Source organism: Tubulanus polymorphus, chromosome 10 (genome assembly GCF_964204645.1).
Source record: "Tubulanus polymorphus chromosome 10, tnTubPoly1.2, whole genome shotgun sequence".
Lineage (NCBI taxonomy): Eukaryota > Metazoa > Nemertea > Palaeonemertea > Tubulaniformes > Tubulanidae > Tubulanus > Tubulanus polymorphus.
This window is the reverse complement of record NC_134034.1, coordinates 13,423,764-13,443,519: the sequence shown is the minus strand read 5'-3', so window position 1 is coordinate 13,443,519 and position 19,756 is coordinate 13,423,764. Positions and strand designations below refer to the sequence as shown.

The following is a 19,756-nucleotide window of genomic DNA, read 5'->3' as shown; positions in this document are numbered from 1 at the left end:
CAATTTTTAGATTCAGTCCTGCAATACATATATTTGAAGGTAAGCTCGAGAGTGGGATCTACGGTCATTGTGAAGAGAAGTCTTTGAGTCGACTGCGGAGTCATCTTGCCCGGCGACCGAACTGCACCGCGCCACTGCCTGATTATATTAACACGTTTTTTCGTGTTTACAAAAGCTTTCCGGAGTTATTCCGTCTCCATGACGACTACGCGTGTATACGTGACTGGTTTTACCGAAATCTTGTCATCATTTGGCGGGAAGCATCAGCAGCAGCAGCAGCAGCATCAGCAGCATCCAGCCCGGGGCAGCAGTCAGATGTCATCAATCATCGTGAACGCAGCGCGATGATGAAGGCACGGATGGTGACTTCGTGTCAAGGCGCTGCCGTTATTTATGGCGATCTATCGTCACCTGCTGTTGTTGCTTCCGAAATAGAACGCGAACGTTATTTCAGATACGAACTATGATTTCATGCGAAAAATCGTCACGAAATGTGTTCATACGTTGATACCTAGTATGCGATATATGTCATTAGAAAAGTACACTACTCAAGTCAACATTCATGCAGCAACCCTACATACATAGCTCTTGTAAGCGGCAATCTCCGTGTAAATAGATGACATTAAGTGAAATGCTCTACTGAAAATATGACTACCCACGCAAAGTCCCAGATGACGTCATCCAAACTACTGATACCATGGGTTGATGATTAATAAAGGCGGCCATATTTCAGGAACAGTCGGTCAAATGAACGCGTTAACACGTCATTCCCGCTGCGCAGGGGTTCAATTGAACAGAAATCTGGCGGCTGTAATCCTGATCCTGCCTTTAGTCCATGTGATCACGGCTATAGTGCGATCACGGCTATAGTGCTGATCCTGCCTTTAGTCCGTGTGATCACGGCTATAGTCCTGATCATGTCATTAGTCCGAGTGATCACGGCTATAGTCCTGATCCTGCCTTTAGTTCGTGTGATCACGGCTATAGTCCTGATCCTGCCTTTAGTCCGTGTGATCACGGCTATAGTCCTGATCATGTCATTAGTCCGAGTGATCACGGCTATAGTCCTGATCCTGCCTTTAGTCCGTGTGATCATGGCTATAGTCCTGATCATGTCATTAGTCCGAGTGATCACGGCTATAGTCCTGATCCTGCCTTTAGTCCGTGTGATCACGGCTATAGTCCTGATCCTGCCTTTAGTCCGTGTGATCACGGCTATAGTCCTGATCATGTCATTAGTCCGAGTGATCACGGCTATAGTCCTGATCCTGCCTTTAGTCCGTGTGATCACGGCTATAGTCCTGCTCATGTCATTAGTCCGTGTGATCACGGCTATAGTCCGGATATGAAATTATCACTTTAACGTATTACCCGGTAATTAATTTCGTGCAGAGCATACCAATACCGATACCGATACCAATACCGATACCGATACAGTTAAATACGTACGTATCTACAAGTCTTAAACCTTTGATAAACGATTCAATTTGTAATAAGCCGACTGTTGAACGGAATTAACACGACAAATTCATCCGATATTCACCGTCATGATTTTCGGGGACTCGGTTTATAACGTTTACGCATAATAGTGATTTCCCCGAAGACCTCGCCCAATCATCACATGTAATAGCATGAAGTTTTCCGTGTTGATTTTTCTGCTGTGAATTTTTACCGTCGTCGGACGGACTGCCTCAACAATGGATGACTTCATGATTTCTGTTATATAAACGAGGGAACCGGTTACGCGGCTGTTTGTCTGAAGATCATCGTATTTCTATAGCCGATCGAACCAAGTAGACCAGTTTAAGGATCTGAAACACTTTTGGACCTGAAACTCAAGACCGTTGCTCGGACAAGGCTTAGATTTAACCCTTTCATTGCAGACTAATTAATATCCCAAGGTGCCAGAAATGATTTGAAAATTCTGCGAAAATTCTTCCGCAGTGCGATGAATAATGGGTACATCAATGATTGATGGGTGCTGCCATCTTTCAATAGAGATAATAACAAATTACTAATTACATCAATACACCGTGGTGCGGTGTACTAGCAACGTCCATCATCGACTTATACACCACCATGCGGTGTAGAGATACTTAAAAAGGGTTAAGACTGCCTTCGTTCTAAAGCCGGCCGATTATACAAAATAAGACCAGTCTTAAGCTCCACGTGATTCATAGTTCATAGACCCATACAGACCTATAGACTTCTGGTGCCCTGAAGTTCGTTATAACGAGGTTCCACCATATATAGAACTGTCGGTTCTAGTGAACAGATTTTCTGGTGCCTGGGATTCTATAATGAAGTTCCACTGAGATTCCATGCCACAAATAACGAACGGATTTTCTTGCACCATGCATTGAAAACACGCCTGAAAAGCTTTAAGGTTGTTAACTTTCAGCGTAATGACGTGCGATAGAAAACTAAGCCTCTCGAATCATTGCCGAGATTCAGAACGACGATATACGTAATTGAATATATGTTGAGAAATCTCGACAATGACCATAGATTCATCGTCCTGCTCTCGAGTGTATGATCCGATGACACGTCTGTAAACATGAACTCGACAACTGAACCTACTTCAATGTAAATTGCAAGAGCTGATATTCTAAGACGGAGAGTGCTGACCCGGGTCTGTACGAGACCACTTCGACAATTGACGTATAGTACTCAATCAATTCGCGTTCATTCCGTCTCGATTCTGATGAATTTCCGTTGTCTACTGGTTAGAGACTGGGTGAGAGGGAGTGGTTGGATAGATAGGAAAAGTGAGAGGGAGAGGGAGAGGCAGTGGGAGGGAGAGGGATACGCAGAGGCAGAGGCAGAGGGAGAGTCAGTGGGAGGGAGAGGCAGAGGCAGAGGCAGAGGGAGTAGCAGTGGGAGAGGCATTGGGAGAGGGATAGGGAGAGGCAGTGGCAGAGGGAGGGAGAGGGAGTGGTTGGATAGATAGGAAAAAAGAGAGGAAGAGGGAGAGGGAGAGGAGAGGGAGAGGCAGAGGCAGAGGCAGTGGGAGAGGGAGAGGGAGTCATATAGGGGATGGAAAATGTAGAGACTGATTGACTGAGTGAGAGAGAGAGTTGACTACGAATTCCACAGTTGAGTCGAGTAGACTTTAGATTTCTATGATTTCCAATTCACGTAATCACGTGATAGAACTGAAGTAGATGTGCAGGGTCCGTCTGCCAAGTGAGAGTCAGTCCGAGTCGAGATCAATAGTGGATGAATGGAATACCGGAAAGCCATCAATTACCGGTATAGACCGCAGTCAGTCAGCACCGGGGGTCGGGTTCAGTCAGCACCGGGGGTCGGGTTCAGTCAGCACCGGGGGTCGGGTATGAGTGTATGTAAATGATTAGTTAGTGATGTCATCAGTTCTCATCCGTGCGGAGAAAAAAATCAATACGATCTATCACCGCGGCGATGACGATGTGACGTCACTCACGCTCGGCAGACGGCATTCATATAATTGTCTACTATTCACAGTCAACGTAAGCAGCAGCAGCAGCAGTAAACTAATATTAACACCTGAGGTACGATTTCATACATACAACAACAAAAAAACTAATTTGACCTAGACGCAAAAAAAATTCTATAATTTTCAGGTACAAATCAATCGTAATACACTTGATAGACTCAATGACATAGAAGAAATACCGACTGCTGAAAAAGCACTGAACAAAAATAGAGTTTGAACCGCTGTGAAGGAGTTCAGCAATGCCAACATGTTTGACTGAGGCTCGTCAGGTTCAAATAATGTCATCAGGTTCAAATCCCTGTGAGGGAGGATGTGTCTACTAGGACAGGGGTTTGTACTGTGACAGAGTCTCATGATGCCATCAGGTTCAAATCCCTGTAAGGGAGGATGTGTCTACTAGGACAGGGGTTTGTACTGTGACAGAGTCTCACGATGTCATCAGGTTCAAATCCCTGTGAGGGAGGATGTGTCTACTAGGACAGGGGTTTTTACTGTGACAGAGTCTCACGATGTCATCAGGTTCAAATCCCTGTGAGGGAGGATGTGTCTACTAGGACAGGGGTTTGTACTGTGACAGAGTCTCATGATGTCATCAGGGTCAAATCCCTGTGAGGGAGGATGTGTCTACTAGGACAGAGTTTTTGCACTGCGACAAAGTTTTGCTATCATCCTCAGGTTGTAATCCACGCAGACAGAAGAAATGTCAAAGTCTTACAAGTTTTAAAGAAGAGTAGAAGGTTATACTCAGGTTATACTGATCAGTTTTCTCTGATATAGATCTAGCTATAGTCGATATTCCGATAGACACCGAACACAAATCAAAACTAATGAGCCGCACAACATCGGGGTGTGGTCAGATACATCATCATCTCACAGCAGACACATGAAATTATCTACCAGTTTGTTTGAAATATACACTTATAAGATTTTCTACCCTTAAGCCAAACTCAGGTCGACTAAGATCTGATCAAGTCTGCGATTTTTCGATAAGGAAAATATGAGTTAATTTTTAATGAAATTTAAACTGGGATTTTAGGCTTTCAAATTGAATATAAAAAAAACTGACTTCATAATCAAATCAACCAATGAAAACTGACATTTTGTTCAGCCACTCTGATTGGTCAATAAAGATGCAAATTTTCAGCAAACCGACCAATGAAAACAATGTCCTTTAAGTAACCGACTCTGATTGGTCCATTATCAGATATTCTAATGAATTAGCCAATGAAAAATGATTTCATATGTAAAACTGGCATCGATTGGCTGTATACAAAGTACATAGAGCAATAGACCAATCTGAAATGGGAAAACAGCTGAATGTTTAGATTGACTCGAAGCGAGGAAGGGATTCTTTTTCAGAACCTCCACGGTAAACACTCTCTAAGATGATTAAGGCACAGATTTTGTTGACACTGAGAAGAGGACGTCGCTATCATAATACACACACGCTCGGCAAAACGACTTATCAGGATTACTGTGTTCCCCGTCGGCAAAGCTTATGAGAAAAATGCTACATGCCTTGAACAGCAGTTCTCTTGATAGGTTTTAAGTGCTAGGGACTGATTTCGGCAAACTGGATACATTCTGATACAGTTTTCGAATGTGCGCTTATAAAATATCTAATGTCTTGTGTTTGTAGTTCATTTTCAATCAAAAATTGAAGTTCTGAACACATGTGAAGTGTGGACGATCAGTTTTTGAAAGTGCGCTGATAAAATGTCTAATATCTGGTGTTTGTAGTTCATTTTCAATCCAACTGTCTCAGGTATGGTTCAGAACCTATGTGAAGTGTGGACGATCAGTTTTTGATAGTTTGCTGACAAAATGTCTAATATCTGGTGTTTGTAGTTCATTTTCAATTTAAAAATGTCTCAGGTGAAGCACTGAACACATGTGAAGTGTGGACGATCAGTTTATGAAAGTGCGTTGATACTAATGTCTAATATCTGGTGTTTGTAGTTCATTTTCAATTAAAAATGTCTCAAGGCAACAATCACCAGTTCCATTATTAATATCAATTTCCATATCATTGATTGGAAGATGAAACTAAGTCAAACAGGTCCGAACTGTATTTCGATACCCCCAGATACACCTAATAGAAACTATTATTATCATATAGATTAATTCAGTGTTTACCTATATGGAACCGGGTGGAGTGCGCATTGACTATTGATCCACAGTTATCCACACTACAGCTCGCGCGACACGAAAACGTGTCATGCGATATTTTTTGCACGTTTTTTCATTTCAGTTTTCGAATTTCGCACGCGACGAATGAACGAACTGTAGCTGTTTTATAATACATCGCACCATATCCTGAGTAGATACTGGATACACTGTCAAATTAAACTCACACAACTGTGGAACTGGGTAAACAGTCAAATTAAACCCACACAACTGTGGAACTGGGTACACAGTCAAATTAAACCCACACAACTGTGGAACTGGGTAAACAGTCAAATTAAACCCACACAACTGTGGAACTGGGTACACAGTCAAATGAAACCCACACAACTGTGGAACTGGATCCAGAGTTGAATTAAACCCACACAACTGTGGAACTGGATCCACAGTCAAATTAAACCCACACAACTGTGGAACTTGGGTCTGATATATGGATGCTATAGTTGTGTTACATTGTGAGGTGAGAGATCCAGTAAAGTAGATAGTTATATTAATGACAGCTAGTTTGCATACAGTCAGGTACATGTAACCGGTGGGACTGAGTCTGTCTCATAAAATTTGCCACCCTGGGGCTACCTCCTGAGTTTATTCGCATCAATTTCATTTTTATCCAGGGATGGTGGCATATTTAAAAAAATATCAGAACAATAATGAACACATTTGTACCTAGGCATACCACAATCATTTACGAAATCATTGCTCATGGCAAACCCTATGATTGCAATGAGTTTTAAACTTATTGATTATTGCGTTAATTCACCAGGGGGCGTTGAATATCAATTCAAGCATTTCAACTTCTAATTGCGATCCTACGGCATACTACGGTTTACTTTACGGATCTACCGTATGTGGCAGGAAAGAGTTAATACACCCACAAGGAAATAACTAAAGATATAGACGTTCGGTTTCTAAGCAGCAGGTATTGATTCGGTATTGATCCGTAGATTCTACACTCGCGATGAATAACATCATGTATTTTGCATCGATTAAACAGTAAACTCTGTACTGCGCGATAGTGTACATACACGTGTTATTACTGAGGTCAGTGATATCACGGGTATCAATCTACAGTTAACTCAATAAAATGAATCAGTGAAGAAATGTTACCATTTTCCTTGAAAGCCCCGTGAACCCAAACAACTCAGATATATATTACGAGACCTTTCACTATTCTTCTATTTTTCTATCGTAAACATTTCGCATGTGTTGGGATTTCATCTGAGACATTCTTTTTATAGAAAATGAACTTCAAACACCAGATATTAAAAACATTTAAACTCGCAAAAACTGATCGTCCACACTTCATATAAAAACTAGTCCTCCTGTCTCCCTGTCTCCCTGTCTCATACGTCTGTCTCAGTCTGTCCCGCTGTCCGTCTCAGTCCGTCTGTCTCAGTCTATCCCGGTGTCTTTCTCAGTCTATCCCACTGCCTGTATTAGCCTATCTGTCTCAGTCTGTCCCGCTGTCTCCTCAGTCCGTCTGTCTCAGTCTATCCCGGTGTCTCCTCAGTCCGTCTGTCTCAGTCTATCCCGGTGTCTCCTCAGTCTGTCTGTCTCAGTCTATCCCGCTGTCTTTCTCAGTCTATCCCACTGCCTGTCTTAGCCTATCTGTCTCAGTCTGTCCCGCTGTCTCCTCAGTCCGTCTGTCTCAGTCTATCCCGGTGTCTCCTCAGTCTGTCTGTCTCAGTCTATCCCGCTGTCTTTCTCAGTCTATCCCACTGCCTGTCTTAGCCTATCTGTCTCAGTCTGTCCTGCTGTCTCCTCAGTCTGTCTGTCTCAGTCTATCTCTTTGTCCGTTTCAGTCTATCCGATATTACACATTTTGCAACATGTAAATATTCTCTGATATACAACATACATCAATATCAGGGCTTGATACATGTACAGCACAGATAGTTATTATTAACTCTTACTCTCTAGAGGAATACTGATGATCAGTTATATCTCCACCCGCTCTAGCATTGTTATAACAAAACATGTGCAAACGATATTTTCATATGTATTCTATGCCTCGAAGGTCCGCGCTGTCCTAAAATCAGGTTCTACTAGAATATAGCTCTACTACGGGTGAATGCTATAAGAACCGGTCTCGAAAATCAAAATCAACTTAATTTTGGACTAATTTTGAACTTAAACCCGTTACGTTGCATAATACTATTGATAGTCAATTGCTTTAATCGCAGGGAGAGACGGCGGATAGGCTATTAATTCCCAAACCAAACTGAAGGGTCTCAATTCGGGATATGTTGCTGGGAGAGACGGCGGATAGGCTATAAATTCCCAAACCAAACTGAAGGGTCTCAATTCGGGATCTGTTGCTGGTTTATACACTTGACAAGGTCGAAAAACTTTCAATTTCTTGCTTATATAAACGATGTGTTATTAATGGGTCTCGTAGTACTACTATAACTAGTATATGCTAAACATTGCTATACTGAGAAAATGATTTACGGATGTCTGAGCCTGAGGTGGCAGAGAGCCAGATATAGTGGATAGACGTAGCAGATGACGGGAGAGAGGAGCAGTGGGTGGCGTGGGAGAGTGGGGCAAAGTAATGGTGGGAAATAGGGAAATGTGTGAGAGAAGAATAGAGAAATGAACTCGAGGGCGGATTGAGGGGGGTGGACCGGGTGAACTGGTCCGCCATCTTCAAATTTCGAATGTGCCTTCCAAAAAAGTCAGAAAAAAGTATTTTGGCAAAGAAAATTTTGAAAAGACCAAAAATTCATTCGGAATGGGACCGGAGCTAAGCCACCAGAACCCGCACACTCAATACATTACTGATTACATCAATAGGCCTACACCGCGATGCGATGTACTAGCAAAGTCTGTCCTTGATAATACACCGCGCTACAGTGTACGCGCACTGTAAGTTACAAGTTTTTCAAATAGGTTCCTAAATCAAAACGAGCTGAAACTATTCGTAACTCGATGGTATAGAATCTTCGGCTTCTTAAACGCCGCTTCTGAACCGGATAGCACTCGGTAAACTCCGGATTTCATCAACGAATGACCCGAGCGAGCGACCTTTAAACATATAACTCTGATGAACTGGTGAGTAGAGTAATCTTGTTAGATATAAACTCAGATTCTATCAACCAATGACCAGCATATGTCCTCCTCATCCTCGGCTATCAACTATGTGTCAGTTCTCCATCTGTTCATCTGCTGTCCACTTCATGTACTCGGTGAACCTCCTCACTTGCCATTGCTGTATTTTTCTAGATTGTCTCATATCAGTTTTCTACAGAAGCTGATTGGTAATATATACCACAAACATTTTAATGATTTCAAGTTATTATATTGAATTTTACATTAAATTATGTAAAATTTTGATACGATAACTCAAACTCATTTTTTGACACAATAACTCGAATTTCAAGATAATAAGTTGATATCATGAAAAAATCATCTCGCATGTCATCAACGGGCTTCTGTAGCATTCTGAATCCCGTCCCTGACGGTAAGAGACATTCTACGCGGAGAGAATGAGAAAGGGGAGGGCAATAGGGAGGGAATGGGTAGTCAAGGGGAACGGGTAAGATTTGGAGAATGGGTAGAGGGAGAGAAATGTTTACGCATTGTTTCCACATTTTTTCATGCGTTATTTTATATCAGGTTTTATCAGGTGTAGATAATCTGTCAGTGATCCAGTTTACTCTCATCTGGGTGAAATAATTCAACTCGAATTTCTGCTTTTATCTATCTTTAAGGCTGCCCGGTTTTTAGAAGAGTTTTTCTGACAGGCTTCCATCCAGCAAGTGGTTACCCGCTGCAGGGACAAAAAACCTGCTTATCGCTACCGATACCTGGAAACCTCTTCACGGCAGTTTTGACCATTTTCGCGAGCATTTTTAAGCGCAGAGCAGGAAACTGCTTGCAGCAAGCATTTCCCCCAGCGGTTTCCAACAGAGAATTTGCAAAAACTTACATTCCTAGCCACGGTTTAGGGGTCAGTTTTTTGGCGTTTCCATATAAGCTGTTTCCCGCATGCACCAGCCGGATAAAGCTAAAGTAAAGACTGTAGAAAACTAGTCTTTACGTGGCGGTTGTTGTAGTTCGTTGTTCCAAAGATTCGGCAGATAAGGGTGAATATGAAAACAGTGAAATATGATGAATTCGTCAGCGCCACGTGTTTCACATCCCACACCAGCTCAAGAGCGCTGCAAGAGAGTGAGGCGCGCGCCAAAAAAAAAACCTCCGGCGCAAGCAGAAGATAAACTCGAGAAACAACCACTCGACGATTTATATGTAATACCTGTAATAGAAGTCAGTCCGTCTGTCGCTTTGATTAAAACTCTCACCAGCGAGCGGCTAGAGATATCGGGAAAAATGTCACTTACCCCTCCCGCCGAATATCAGCCACAGCTACACGCATATATATATATATATATATATATATATATATATATATATATATATATATATATATATATATATTAGAATGGCAGCTACCTTGATTCTCATTTCGCATGCTACATTCTGTAACAAGGTATCATTTTATTAACAAAAGGTAAGGGAAAACGCCGTATCAGAAAAAATGTCATTTCCTTCACTGCATGACAGAATGGAGATATCGACACCCCCTCGTGTGATAGGGAATATAGCAGAAATACATTTATAGAAAGGTCACGAATTGAAAATGTCCGATGCCTGGTGTTTTATCAATCAATGATGTCTCAGGTGAAGCACAGAACACATGTGAAGTGTGGACGATCAGTTTTTGAAAGTGTGCTGATATAATGTCTAATGTCCGGTGTTTGTAGTTCATTTTCAATTAGAAATGTCTCAGATGAAGCACTGGACACATGTGAAGTGTGGACGATCTAAAACGGCTGATTAACGGTGAAGATTTCTATTTTGAAGAGAGCTATACGCAGGTGCGTTTAGGCAACGTGTCAATGATGTTCGAACGAAGCCAATTTCAAGAATCAATTCCCGACTCTAACGGCACCGAGCGATCACGGCGCAAGATATAATAGTTTTCAATTAGACAATCTGTCGACTTGTCAGATTCAGGAGATCGGTGAACGTCATGCGATTCAGCCGTTTCCCACCTCGCCGGCCGTCAGTCCGTCCAGACGTCCACTCGGTCAGTAATTCATCATCGCTAATTATCGTTTAAACGAACGGTCGATTTCATCGGCACCGAACGACGACGACGACGAGCTGGTGTTAATTCTCGTAAAAGCAAACCGATAATCCATGATAATCCATGATAATCCATGATAATCGATCCATCACTCGGCGATCCTCACCCCGATACTATCGACTACAGTGATGATCAGTCAGCTGTATATGAAATATTGAGATACACAAACTGGGTTCGGTTTCAGGAGAAAGTTAACACCCTTTCAGTGCGGTGTATTAATCGGTGATGACATTGCTAGTACGTCGCATCATGGTGTATTGATGTAATTGATATAATTAGTTTTTATCTCTATTGAAAGATGGCAGCACCTGTCAACCATAAAGAAACATTAGTAATGATACACCGCACCGTAAACTCACTATACTTATATATAAGATTTTCATACCATCTCGAGCACTTTCGGGAATTAATAAAGTCAACAATGAACAACGACTTAACAGTTTCGAGCTTAAATTTCTTCACGAAATTCGCGAGGAGTTGAATCTGATGACATCACGGCACAAACCGCTGTTCTTGTAGACGCGCTTCTCGTCACACAAACCTAGACTAGATTTATCACAGTTTTCACTGCTAGAATCGAAGTGAATTGAATGAGTTCAATTAAACTCCGTTCCGCCAGGTTTTTCTCCGCCGTCAATAAACGCGCGCTGAAACTCAAGTTCCCGCAACAGCAAAAAAGAGACGACAATCTAATTTGCAATTCGGAATATTTAAACACGTGCTCGTGTTGTGGCCTTGAGCGTTTGAATAGCAATGCAATTTCGCAGCCGGAGTAGCGCAGCGAACGCTAACAGCGCGTCGTCATGAAATAATCTACCTAATGGGATCGACTTTCGAGGAAATTATGCAGAACCAGAAAAACAAACACTTCATTAATGATGAAAAAACTCGCAGAAATGTCCTCAAGTTTCCATATAATATCACGATGGAAAGCTCCGAATGTATGCATGATGATTTAACCCATTAGCACTCAAGCCGCCCGTATCCCCCCTGCCTATTGCTCCTCAAGCCGCCCGTATCCGCCCTGCCTATTACTCCTCAAGCCTCCCGAATCCGCCCGGCACTTTTTTCGTATGCTGAACAAAAACGGTTATAGTGGGATTTGAACCCAATAGCTTATGATAAACTACACACCTAACTCCTCGAAATACCAAACAGAAATCAACATCCTCCTATTTCAATTTCTCGAGTATTTCGAGTTTGAACATGACACATCTGAGCGCTCACTTCAAATCCAAGTAAGTTTGGATGAATTTCTGGGGGCCAAAAGGACACGATTTTGGTGGCCCACTTTAGATGAAAGCCTCAACTTACTACAAAATAACACTAACTTGTAATACATGGAAATAAACAGCAAATGAGCTATTCGGTATCGAGCAAATCGTTGATTTATACGCCGCACTGCGGTGTATAAGGAGCACTGAAAGGCTTATAAATAAAACGAGATTCTGATTTCAATTTCATCGCTGTATAATTCACCCGTGATTAAATTCGGTCTACACATTTTGACACATTTGGCGAGACGGCTGATTCACCGAAAAAAACTTGCCGATTTAAATTATCACATGATTCATTATTTTTTCGTTGCCGAGTTCATTCGACCGAGACGAATCTGAGCCAGCGAAATTAGGAATTCCGATTAAATAAAAATTTGCCGACATTTGATTTATGCAAAATTGATCCGCCATCTAGAAAATTCGTATCGCGTCCCTATCGGCGCTCTGTGAAATGTTCGACCGAGAATCAATTTGCCGATGAACTTCGCCAAGTCCGTTACAAGCTTTAGGTCTCTTCATATTTTTTAAAATCGAGCTGACCTAAAAAATCGACCTGATCTAAAACTTGATCACTTTCGATCGGGCTTTATATATACTGCGAATAAACCTGTAGTCGACCCGAGCCGTCACCGCCGTCGTCGTTAGTAAAGGGTTAATGTGAGAGTGGGAGGATATTTGATATTTTACAGGTTATTTATTTGCGTTGTCACAGTTGTCTGCCGTTTCTGCCGGTCTCTGCTGCTGCTGCTGTCTCTGCTGCCACTGTATCAGCTGCTGTGTCTCTGCTGCTGCTGCTGCTGCTGCTGCTGCTGCTATAAATTGTAACTGCTGTGCAATCGTTAGGAAAAAAACACTCTTCTCTCATCTAAATCCGACACATTCAATGCACAAAACCAATTACACAATAAGAGAACGGGGAGAGAGAAGTGGCACGACAGAGAGAAGGAAGGAGTGAGAGGGAAGAAAGGAGGGCCTAGGGGGGGGGGGGCGGGGCGAGGATTCTTACTGGGAAGTGGAACCGAGATAGTTAGGGAAGGTGAGTAAAGATTAAGAGAAGGCTTAAAGGGTAGACGGTACTTAATATCTCTTGATGTTTCTGTTTCCATGTTTCCATGTTACGCGCATCGGGCTTTTCTCTGATTCTCGAGCTTTCCACGGTATCAGAAAAGTAGTATACTATAAACACTGGGGTGTTTTAGCTGATCACAGCCGGAGAGAGAGAGAGAGAGGGAGAGAGATAGAGAGAGAGGGAGAGAGGGAGAGAGAGAGGGAGGAGGGAGGGAGGGAGAGAGAGAGAGAGAGGGAGAAAGGGAGAGAGAGAGGAGGGAGAGGGAGGAGGGAGGGAGGGAGGGAGAGAGAGAGAGAGGGAGAAAGGGAGAGAGAGAGGAGGGAGAGAGAGACATTACTGATTATCAGATGCACGCAGCACCAGCGAGGACCCGTGAGTAACCCGCTGAACAGGAAACAAATGGTTAACGACGTCTGCCGCAGTCGCGATACGTCCATCAGGTGATTATCAACCGGACAGACGGACGAGCGAGAAACCGTCCGTCTACTCTGCTCCGAATCTAACGACGTGTATAATTACCGTGATTGATGAGATCGCGCGCCCGGGTCCGACCCGCTGGAGACCCCGGCGTGCTCCGAGTGTCGCGAAACTAACCGCGAGAATCGACGCCAGGTGTGAATACGAGATCGCTTCACTTTTTAAGAAGAGAAAATCGGTAACAGTAATGATAAGTGTCCGACCGCTTTAGCGATCTTATCACTTCATAATTTATTCATCAGGGAGGCCACACTTTCCGCCCATTTACAAATGCCATGAGTTTTCCATGTTATAACATAAATTTCCCCCAGTGGAGCTGCCGCAGGTGAATTGAGAAATTCCCAGAGTGAATCTGCTGTAGATGAATGGAGAAATTCCCGGAGTGAATCTGCTGCAGGTGATTGGAGAAATTTAGTGTAAAACGTAGATTAATTTGTGACAACCAAGAATGAATGCCTCGGACCTGTCTCTGGGTGCAATAAACAACTTATAAATTCATATCACCTGGAAACCATTCCACGTATTATGTATAATAGATATATATTATGAAGAAATCTTATCCATCAAATTCCTGTTTATGCGTGGAAAGATATAGTTAATATTCTCCGATTTGTGAAATTGAGCTCAGAAAACATCGCGCTGTAGCGATAGATATATAATAGATGGATTATTGATATCTAATAGTGATGTATATACAGCACATACTCTGAATAGAGAGAAAGGTCAAAAAGGCATCGATACGTACTCACTATCCGACGACTGATGTTGCTAAGTTACAGCTGGATATCATTTTTCCTAAGGGGGTTGAATCCGTGCTCGGTTAGAAAGGCTCTCCCCCCCCCCGGTGTTAAACAGGGCTTTATTGTAAAAAAATGGCATATGTATACTGACCCCAAGGGCCCTTATTTTACGAGCTATTGATTTGAACCGATTCCTGCAGAGTACAGCAAAGGGAATAGATCTGAGGCATTTCTACTCACGGCCCTCGCTGAGTTTTCAATCTAATCATAATTGTATCGATCAACTGTTCACTACGACCCGGCGATCACGCAGAAAACAGATTCACAACGCAGAAATTATCAGAACAAATTCGCACAGCCGAGCTGACTCGACTCGACCAGCCAGCGCGCGCTGCAGAAACCACTCAACCACCGCGCAGCGCATAAACCTACCACCCGCATCACACTGACGAGCGTGTCCCGCATTCACAGCGAACACTGAGAGAAAGGAACGAGAGACAGAAACCGTATCAAGAGCTTCTATAAATAGCAATCGATCGACCACAAAAGTTGATGATGTCATCAATAAACGCCGTGCGGCTGGTGATGATGTCGGTGAGTTTCGAGTGGTTATAATCATATATTGATTATTCGTGCAGTGCACAGCAACTGAGACTACAGTGAGAGAGAGCAGGGGAGAGTGGGAGAGAGAGCAGGGGAGAGTGGGAGAGAGAGCAGGGGAGAGTGGGAGAGAGAGCAGGGGAGAGTGGGAGAGAGAGCAGGGGAGAGTGGGAGAGAGAGCAGGGGAGAGTGGGAGAGAGAGCAGGGGAGAGTGGGAGAGAGAGCAGGGGAGAGTGGGAGAGAGAGCAGGGGAGAGTGGGAGAGAGAGCAGGGGAGAGAGAGAAGGGGGGATTGGGACAGAGAGCAGGGGAGAGTGGAGAGTGTGAGAGCAGGGGGGAGAAAGAGAAGAGAGTGGGACAGATAGCAGGGGAGAGGGCAGGGGAGAGAGCATGGGAGAGGGAGAGCAGGGGAGGGGAGGGGGTGGAGAAAGGGAGAGTGAAAAAACAAAGAAGGGGAGCCGGATTAGAGAATCAATAGAGATAGTTATAGAATGAAAGTAGGCTGGAGGAATCTGGAGTGTCGGAGCCATGGCAGTTCGTTAGAGGCAGGCAAAAGGCTGTTGTTGGATGGAGGAGGGTGGAGTGACTGCCTGGGAATGAGTACCTAGGCTAGACAGAGGGTGGTAGTAGGAAGCCTGATGGTTAGATCCACAGTAACTGGCTGGAGGAGGCTGGAGGGTCGGATCCACAGTAACAGACTGGAGGAGGCCGCAAGGTTGGATCCATAGTAACTGATTGGAGGAGGCCGGAGGGTTGGATCCACAGTAACTGACTGGAGGAGGCCGGAGGGTTAGATCCACAGTAACTGACTGGAGGAGGCCGCAAGGTTGGATCCACAGAACTGTAGGAGACTATAGATAGCTGTATGAGAGTGTTACAGTAGCTGGAGGAGGCCGGAGGGTTGGATCCACAGTAACAGACTGGAGGAGGCCGCAAGGTTGGATCCACAGAACTGTAGGAGACTAGATAGCTGTATGAGAGTAGCTGGATAGATCAATATTGTCAGTAGTATCAGCTATAATGCATGATTTCAAACATGGATTATCTTTCACCGATAGTTTATAGTAATGTAATCATGATAGTGACATTTCAATCTATAACTATCTCTCTCTTCTCTACGGTCTCTACGGTCTCTACGGTAATAACTATTCAATCATTATTATTGACCTAATTAAACCGTGATCCAAGATGGCCGCCATTCGGTTCTCGTTTAACAGATCCAGCGCGAATGTACGAGTAAAGCGTAACCACAACAACAGTCGCTCACAATACTACTGTGGCCTAGTGGCAAGTGAGGATCCACCAGGTGGCACTATTGTAGGACATCAACTACTGCGGCAAGAGGATTCTACTTGTGGCAAGTGAGGATCCACCAGGTGGCACTATTGTAGGACATCAACTACTGCGGCAATAGAGGATTCCACTTAATAGCAAGTGAGCATCCACCAGGTGTCGCTAGTGGTTATTCGAGCTCGCTGGCGTCCATTTAATTTGAAATCTGAGTAAAATCAATGATCAATAAAAACCGTTCTACACGACAGTAGAAATGTCAATCCAATATGTTTTTTTGAAGGTCGCGCGGTGATAACGTTTTGTTTAGAAAATCAATTTCGGTGGGCTATCCAGTTGGCTATCCAGTCGGCTATCCAGTCGGCTATCTGGTGGGCTATCCGGTCAGCTATCCAGTCGGCTATCCAGTCGGCTATCTGGTGGGCTATCCAGTCGGCTATCCAGTTGGCTATCTGGTGGGCTATCCGGTCAGCTATCCAGTCGGCTATCCAGTCGGCTATCTGGTGGGCTATCCAGTCGGCTATCCGGTCGGCTATCCGGTCGGCTATCCGGTCGGCTATCCGGTCGGCTATCCAGTCGGCTATCTGGTTTATTATCTCTGTTTTCATCGCGATCATTGATCACTTGTTTTGTTGTTTGTTTTTGGTTGTGTTTATTTCCAGTTGACTGTAGTATATCGAGTATCGAGGTGTGGTTCTATTAGGTGTCGATGATCAACACAGCGCGCGACGAACGACTGATTTCCACCGATCTATTCCCCTCTAAGCTCTCAGGAGACCGATAGAAGCTCGTAGCCAATAGCTTGATAGTAGTTCCCAAAAAAAATACGCTATAACGTTTTTTGAGTCGGCGCCCTTTAACCCTTTCAGTGCTGACTAATTAATATCCTATAGTGCTGGAGATAATTTGAAAATTTGAAAAAATTCCACCCTCGTGTGTTGAATAACGGGAATACCGCTATATTGCGTCTACACCGCGGCGCGGTGTATCGTTACTTACTAGTATTTCACTGTTTGACAGATGCTGCCATTTTTCAAGAGAGATAATTACTATTTATATCAATACACCGCATCCAAGAAGACCGGTCCAACCTCATTATGATTCTATGACCAGTTCTAACCAGTTCAAGTTCCATTTGGTTCAATAACAAATTTACCGAATAAGGACCAGTTTAAGCTGATTTTGGTTGGTAAGCCCAATCTTAGCTCATTTTGGTTGGTAAGCCCAATCTTAGCTCATTTTGGTTCAGCTTATTCTAGTTAAATCTTTGACTGTTTTGTCCTATCCAAATGCAAACTGCATCGAACACTGAAAGAACTACAGATCACTGAATGTGAAAAAGTTTTTAAAACACAAAACCAGAAAAGTTTTTTTCACTTACCGTCTTTTCGATAGTATAAAATCTCGACTTGTTTCTCGTCGGTGCCGCGTAGCGCCTCTTTAATCGACTTGATCGACAACGACGTTGTCAGCGGTCCGTGCAGGAAGTCGCACGCGCACGGTTTCTGCATGACCTCCGCGCGCGAATATCCGCATAGTTCACAAAATCCATCGTTACAAAATATGATCGGATAAAAATTCACTTGCGCGTTTGATATGATGAATTTACGATCTGAAAAACAAGGAAAAAACATGCGATATTAAATTCATTTCATTCATGCTAAAAAGTGAGGTAAAAGTTGAGTGGGATTAATTTGATTCTGGGCCCGGTTCCACAGTTGTGTGGGTTTAATTCAACTCTGGATCCAGTTCCACAGTTGTGTGGGTTTAATTCAACTCTGGATCCAGTTCCACAGTTGTGTGGGTTTAATTCAACTCTGGATCCAGTTCCACAGTTGTGTGGGTTTAATTTGACTCTGGACCCAGTTCCACAGTTATGTGGGTTTAATTTGACTCTGGATCCAGTTCCACAGTTGTGTGGGATTAATTTGACTCTGAATCCAGTTCCACAGTTGTTTGGGTTTATTTCAACTCTGGATCCAGTTCCACAGTTGTGTGGGTTTAATTTGACTCTGGACCCAGTTCCACAGTTATGTGGGTTTAATTTGACTCTGGATCCAGTTCCACAGTTGTGTGGGTTTAATTTGACTGTGGATCCAGTTCCACAGTTGTGTGGGTTTAATTTGACTCTGGATCCAGTTCTACAGTTATGGGGGTTTAATTTGACTCTAAACCCAGTTCCACAGTTGTGTGGGTTTAATTTGACTCTGGATCCAGTTCCACAGTTGTGTGGGTTTAATTTGACTCTGGACCCAGTTCCACAGTTGTGTAGGTTTAATTTGACTCTGGATCCAGTTCAACAGTTGTGTGGGATCAATTCGACTCTGAATCCAGTTCCACAGTTGTGTGGGTTTATTTCAACTCTGGATCCAGTTCCACAGTTGTGTGGGTTTAATTCAACTCTGGACCCAGTTCCACAGTTGTGTGGGTTTATTTCAACTCTGGATCCAGTTCCACAGTTGTGTGGGTTTATTTCAACTCTGGATCCAGTTCCACAGTTGTGTGGGTTTAATTTGACTCTGGATCCAGTTCCACAGTTGTGTGGGTTTATTTCAACTCTGGATCCAGTTCCACAGTCTATGTGTTTTGTACCCTGGTTGTACTGAACTGAAGCAATGATCCTCAAACCAGTCAATGATATGAGTAACCGCAGATTTTTCATATACAATCACATGTTTTACTTCGACAATTTATACAAGTACATATTACATAAACAATATCGTATTATCCACACACACCACGTATGAGTGTAAATGGATATATAATGCAGATGTTGTCATAGTTTGTATTGGATAGTTTTACTCGATCAACATTACATGGATTGACACCAGCACCCTGCTAAGACATATATTGAGCAGAATGCATGGATAGAGACGATGTAACCAACCGATTATAATGAGGAGCGTGTATAGCAATCTGTCATAACAGATCTGGCAATTTCTCCAATGTCGCAAAATACTACATTATATATTCAGTTGCAGGCATATTACCATGATGGCATCATGAGACTCTGTCACGGTACAAACCCCTGTCCGAGTAGACACATCCTCCCTCACAGGGATTTCAACCTGATGGCATCATGAGACTCTGTTACAGTACAAACCCCTGTCCGAGTAGACACATCCTCCCTCACAGGGATTTGAACCTGATGGCATCATGAGACTCTGTTACAGTACAAACCCCTGTCCGAGTAGACACATCCTCCCTCACAGGGATTTCAACCTGATGGCATCATGAGACTCTGTTACAGTACAAACCCCTGTCCGAGTAGACACATCCTCCCTCACAGGGATTTGAACCTGATGGCATCATGAGACTCTGTTACAGTACAAACCCCTGTCCGAGTAGACACATCCTCCCTCACAGGGATTTCAACCTGATGGCATCATGAGACTCTGTTACAGTACAAACCCCTGTCCGAGTAGACACATCCTCCCTCACAGGGATTTGAACCTGATGGCATCATGAGACTCTGTTACAGTACAAACCCCTG

General features: G+C 43.4%; 1 protein-coding gene across 1 annotated transcript in view; it reads right to left on the bottom strand.

The window, feature by feature from the left end:
- LOC141911644 (voltage-gated inwardly rectifying potassium channel KCNH6-like) overlaps nt 1-19,756 on the bottom strand; it is a 76,903-nt gene that overhangs the window by 45,119 nt on the left and 12,028 nt on the right. The window contains 1 exon segment of the mRNA XM_074802634.1: nt 17,645-17,875. Coding sequence (XP_074658735.1) covers nt 17,645-17,875 — 231 coding nt within the window.